Source organism: Limulus polyphemus, unplaced genomic scaffold, assembly GCF_000517525.1.
Source record: "Limulus polyphemus unplaced genomic scaffold, Limulus_polyphemus-2.1.2 Scaffold313, whole genome shotgun sequence".
Lineage (NCBI taxonomy): Eukaryota > Metazoa > Arthropoda > Merostomata > Xiphosura > Limulidae > Limulus > Limulus polyphemus.
In genome coordinates this window covers 10,627-17,030 of record NW_013665923.1, presented here as the reverse complement: position 1 = coordinate 17,030, position 6,404 = coordinate 10,627, and the positions used below count along the sequence as shown (strand labels likewise).

The window sequence follows — 6,404 nt, the reverse complement described above, 5'->3', positions numbered from 1 at the left end:
TTCATCAACAATTTCAAGGTCATTTAATAATTCAGATAAATTACTACTATGCATCAGAGCACAGAATTTTGTATGATAATCCCACTCACAAAAATTACTAGTCTTACATTAAGGGAATTCTTGCAGGACATATATCTTTTACATGATAACGCATTTGTGCATTTTAACCAACATGCTCTCCAACAGATACAGGGAATTTCACTGGGAGGTAACTTCAGCCTGCAAGTTGCAGAGCTATATTTATTGGACTAAAATTTTCATACACTACAAACCTTACTAAGAAAGACAATAGTAAAGCCTTGCAGATATATAGATGATATTCTTATACTAAATTATTAAGGTTGTTTTGACACAGCCTTAAAAATATATCTGCCCAAGCTCTTCCACTAAAAACAAACTATCTAGATTTAGATATCATTAACCTCACATTCAACCTTTAAAGTTTTCAATAAAATAGACATTTTCAGCTTTGAAGTTATAAATTTTCCTTTTCAAAATATGAATACTCCAGAAAGTTTATGGAAAAAGCTCATAAACTCGCACAAATTAAAAACAATTTGTTGAATTTCCCATAGAATTGAAAATTTTTTCACATCTACACTTTAATTCATTGGGATATTATTTAGGGTAATAATAAACAGATTTAGTGTATTGACCACCATTGGTTTTACCAACCATTAATTTGTCATAAGATCTCCCCCTCAACCAGAGGTACTACAGTGGCAGGAATCAGACATGATGTGGTATTACATTTACAATATACAGTTACCAATAGTTAGTGACAGTATTTCTTGTTGCATAAGCAATTGGTCCACTACATGAGTCTTTTTCTTCTTTACCTGTTGTTGCATCTTTTTTTTCAAGAGTTCAATAGATTTTCAGCAGATAGCTGCAAGCCCCACTTTACATGACTGCAATTTTGCTACTCTTTGTATATTATCATCAATCACTATTATTTCCTCAATTATCTGCATGTGGAAGGTTCAAAGATGTTCAACATGCAATCTGTGCAGCTACTGTAGGTGTGATTATGATGGACTACTTAATAGCATTTATTGAGATAAATCTATCTGTCAAGCCCAATAATGCCTTGGCATTACTCAAAAATACATTTCTTGCTGACAAGGACAGTAATAATAATACTAGTGGTAGTAGCAGCCTTCTGCAAGATTAAGGTCTCTAACCTCAGACAGGCATAAACTGATTTAAGAATCAAGAGAGATCATTAGTTTGACCATTGCTAGTAAGCTGTTATGGCCACTCTGAAACCCTGTCTTTTTGACTGCTCATAACTCTGAACTGAAATATATTACCATCCCATGGATTACATAGTTAGATACATCAGATTCCAGACTTTCAAACAGCGTATGCAACACCTTCAAGAAACGATTACCAGAATTTCTTGTTCTTTGCCCTGCCACCCAAGAACATTACTTTGCCTCATGCTCCACTTCACCCTCTTTGTTTTTCTGACAGTACAAGGTGCTGGACAAGATATAATGAAGCAGGTAATGTACTTTGGACAGGTGTTGGATATTTTGGTTATATTAGAATGGCAAGTAACATCCAAGATGCATTTCCACACTAATGGACAAGGACTCTTGAAAAATGATACTTAAACAGTATGCCATGTTCATATTGTTGAAAACTGGTTCCAATAGCTTGACAGTGATTTCATTTATTGTTGGCTAACAACATTAGACTTTATGTCAGTTGAGCAGCTTGTCGAGACTGAGTCTAGATTATCATCCCAGCTAAAAGGCACTCTGACTTGATATGGAAATGGGTTCTAACAAATTAGAAAACATGCCAAGCATGTGGAGAAACAATGCAAGCCAAAAATATGCTGAGTATAAGCATTTTATTAAAGAAGTGACCTTGTGACTGTTTCTCACAAAGGTCCTACTTTAATTGCTTAGCCAGTGTCCAAATATTAATTTTCTTCCCATTTTTGTTAAAAGTGACATTGTTATTCTCATCCTAGAACTAGGAAGCACCAACAGGTTTTCAAAGGAATAGTTTTTGTATAAAACGCAACAACAGTATGATCTTTCTCACAACAGCAGTTGCATCAAAGAATAACTATATTCTTGAAGTTATCGTCGATTATGAAGACAAGATAGTTGTAAATGAAAATTGGTATTTTACAAGAGGTAATACACAATCTTATACAAACATACATAAAGTGTTTCATAGATCTGTTGTTGAGGCCAAATAACACGACACAGCTGAATATATTTCAAAATTCAGACATACAGCAACAATGAACATACATTTCCAAGACCTTACAGAAATATAAACTGAACATAAAGCCTCAGACCGTGGTTTTACTGTATTGATGGTTACTGTAGCTTTTGCAGTCCTCTACAACAGCTATTTAAATATACGTGTGCATGTATGTTCCACTTTACAAATAAAACATGCTTGGAAATGCCTATGTTAAATGTGTTTATATTATATACACACACACACTTTCTAATATTATTTCTGTTTTTGTCACCATACTCAAAGTTTGTTCTTATATTTTCTACATATTTCACATTTAAATCATTTCTCTTCATCAATGTATAATGTGTGTCAAGCAATTTTTACAGGTTACTAGATGCACATATAAAAACAATGTGAATCAAGGTCAAGTAAGATTCAAACCTTTGAAACCTAACAGAGTTGTATGCATCACACGTGGTTTCTTTACTATTGTATGTTTTTAGGTTTTCTGTGGATATAAAGAAGCTGCATCACTCAGTGTTTGTGAAGTTAACTGAGAGGATGTCTTGCAAATCATAATTATCTTTTGTAGTCTTAATAGTGTAAGTCAGCACTCTTTTAAAGATTGAAGCAAATGAAAATATTTCAAGCATTTTCATAGTATATACAATTTATTGCTAATATGGAACTCTTAGGAAAAAATTCATGTTTTTCTCATATACTCTCATAAATTATTTTTTGTAAGTAATTTATTCATTAAAATAATTTGTTTGCTACTTAGTTCTTTTGCTATTGTAAATAATTCTCAATACAGGTGAATGGTGGTGTGGAATTGGAGATTTGAAATAAGTTGTGAAGTTTGTCTAAGAGTATCATGTAAAGTAACAATGTGAAAAAGATTATTAAAGGAAAACCATTTATAGTGTGCCAATTTTGTGCAACATTTCTTGCAAAAGAGAATAGTTTTGTAATGTCAAGGTTGTTTTTTTTTTTGGGTTTATATATATATTCAAGCTTTGTTTACAATATTAGTGAAACAGCTTGGTGAATGGCACTAAAATATTTTGTAGTGCAGTTTGGTGTGAATTTCAGGTAAAGCTACACGAGGGCTATGTGTACTAGCCATCCCTAATTTAGCAATGAAAGACTAGAGGGAAGGCAGCTAGTCCTCACCACCCAATGCCTACTCTTTTACAAACAAGTAGTAGGATTGACCAGCACATTATAACACCCCAATGCTGAAAGGGCTAGCACGTTTGGTGGGGCAGGAATTCGACCCTCAGATTGAAAGTCAAGCACCCTAACCACCTAGCCATGCCAGGCCACATGTTGTAGTGCAAGTAAATATCATTGGTGTTAAAACAGATCTTACTTGTTACAAAATTAGAATATAATCTGTAGTATGTTCATACAGAATATATTTAAGTGCTACTACAAAGTAAACTTCTCTTTCCCTGTATACAAACATAACATTTTTTTCTTTATTCAAGTTATAAACATATATGCTTAAGTAATTTTTGAACTCACCAAAACATCTTAAATGTTCATTATATTCAATCCATAATCCTAAATATATAAAATTTTTCCAAGAAACAAAACATTTACTTTTTAAACCACAAGTTTAGACCATTTTAATGGCCAAAAACTATCCATCAGATTAGAAATAACTAGGTTTTAGTTATTAGGATGCATCATTTCATCCTCATAATAAATATTTCAAGGTGTAATAATATATGAACACACACACACACACACACACACACAGAGGAAAATAAGAGAAATGTGTTCTTGAAAAAGAATGCATCATGAAATCAAACTTTAAATGCTTAATTTCACATTTCTGGAAAAGAAATTATCTTTAATCAGAAATTGGACTTATGGTTTAATATCACTTAGGATAATATATTTCAATTGTTGTTATATCTAAAATAAATTCAAAAATGCACCATCAACACAACAGATTCAGTTGCTCATAGAAATTTAACGTAACTGCTACTTGGCAGGGAATAAGTATTGATAATGAATCATTTTGGTTTTATATTTATACATAAAATTGTATTTTAAATATCCCATATTGCTTGAATGACACTCTTTGGAATTTTGTATGTGCAACACTTTAATTTAGTTGACTCATAATTCACACACTAGCAGTGTGTTTCAAGATTTTATGGGCATCATCACTTCATCCCCCGAAATACTGCCACCAGAGTAGGAATCCTCACTATCCGATACAACTCCCTCATTATCTGAAGTCAAAACTTTATTTTCATGCATAGTTGAGAGTGCAAGAGGTTGATTGCTATCAACCAATCCTAGCTTATCTTCCACTTCATACAGAATTCTGTCCAAGACATTTATGAAATGGTTGGCATTTTCCATATTGAATACCATAGGTGGTTTGAACTTCAGCACATTTCCATACTTGCCTTCTGTGCTCATCAGTATCCATTCTTCTTTGAACCTGGATTATAAAAGAAATTGTCATAGAAGATTATGTATCTGATGTATTTGCATCCAAAATGATTTCACTAAATATAACGATATTCAGTAAATGCAGTATATAAATATATACACACTTTAAATATGGTACAAGCACAATTTTCAGAAATAGAGGATTTTCCCTCTTTGTGGTTTTGGCAAAGTTCTGATGGCCAAAACCACGATTTAAATTTCTCTGCTCTTACTATTAAAATATATAAACGTATTTAAAAACTCTTTAAATAGGTATGTAATAATATAATTTTAGAAATGACTGAATATATTTAAGGATGCTAATTATTATTTCATAATAAAAACTACATTAAAAACAGGTTTTTGCAATTTCAAGCAATTTACCAATATTGTTTTTCCAGTTCTTTTAAAATGTTATGGCTTCAAAATTTTCATGGTGCAAGAAAACCCTTATTTAAGTAAAGAATTTTTTTGCCTACTCTTTACAAATGCTTATTTTCCAATCTTTGCCAAGTTAATAGAAAATGTATTTAAAAAAAAAAAAAATCATATTTAGATTACCACCACCAAAGTTCAATTTTGTCTTTAAAGGACTACAATTCTGACATTCAGGATAATGAATTTTTTGTAACTTATGCAGGTGAATTTGTTTACCTTCTGATGACGTAGCATGCTTCTTCTGTCCCAGGTGTTTTTGTAGATTGACAAGTAACCAACTCCACTCCAATGAAGAACCCAATCCCCCTGTTCAGATGTCATACAAATCTGATTACATGAATTAATGAATTGCTGCTGTTTTGCAAGATCATTTATTAGACAGTATAATTCATTTCTTTCACCTTTTGTTTTCCACAAAATAAGAGTAACATAAAAGTCTATATTTAGCTGCCTATGCATGAAAGCTAAAAATGCAGCATCAAGATATTTCACAATTTTAGTTTACCATCTTCACCATAAAAATTTAGATTTCAATTAATGTACTGTTACCATAAAGTTAAAACATTGGTACAACTGCAAGACACAACTAGCAACCCAAATATTTATTCTAGAGCTAAAGACATTCTTCTTACAAACAAAGACCTCTCAAGTAACATTTATTAAGATAGAACAAGGAACAAAACAATTAGTACTAAAGTGAAATAAGGTAATAGGTAGTTCTGAAGTACAAATAATTATAATATTCACCTGACATCTCCAATTATAGGATGCCTGGACTTCAATTCCATTAAGGATTTCAACAAATGTGTGCCAACTTTTGAAGCATTTTCCATCAAGTGTTCCTTTTCAATAACATCCAAAACTGCATTTGCAATGGCAATTGAAACAGGATTTCCACCATACTAAAGGAGGAAAAAAAAAAGCCCTTAATTTTCATTTCTTAAGAATGCAAAATAATATGCTGAAATGTTTTGATTCTTAATCTTTCCACCTGCATGAATTAAAAGTGTTAGTAATATAACATACACATCTATAATAATAAAAGTGTGTGAGACTGCCGTAGGTCCAAAAGGAAAGAACCTAGAAAACTGAAATTTTGCACCCATACCAAGTGGACCCTGAGGGTGTGCACCTGGGTATTTCTTATTTTATCCACGTGTGTTTTGGTAACAATGCATATAGATTATGCATATGTTAAAATGGGTTCAGAATACACACATTATCAACCTAATAACCCAAGCAAAGTCAGGTAGTTTTGCTAGTGTGCGCGCGTGTGTGTGTGTGTGTGTGTGTGTGTGTGTGTGTGT

At 32.3% G+C, this 6,404-nt stretch overlaps 1 protein-coding gene across 1 annotated transcript in view; it reads right to left on the bottom strand.

The window, feature by feature from the left end:
- Positions 1 to 3,670: 3,670 nt before the first annotated feature.
- Positions 3,671 to 6,404, bottom strand: part of LOC106457289 (5-phosphohydroxy-L-lysine phospho-lyase-like) — a 12,151-nt gene continuing 9,417 nt past the window's right edge. Inside the window, exons 8-10 of the mRNA XM_022383152.1 lie at positions 5,845 to 5,999; positions 5,314 to 5,403; positions 3,671 to 4,669 (exon numbers count right to left, since the gene is read on the bottom strand). Coding sequence (XP_022238860.1) covers positions 4,366 to 4,669; positions 5,314 to 5,403; positions 5,845 to 5,999 — 549 coding nt within the window. The 3' untranslated portion in view covers positions 3,671 to 4,365. The remainder of the gene's footprint in view (positions 4,670 to 5,313; positions 5,404 to 5,844; positions 6,000 to 6,404) is intronic.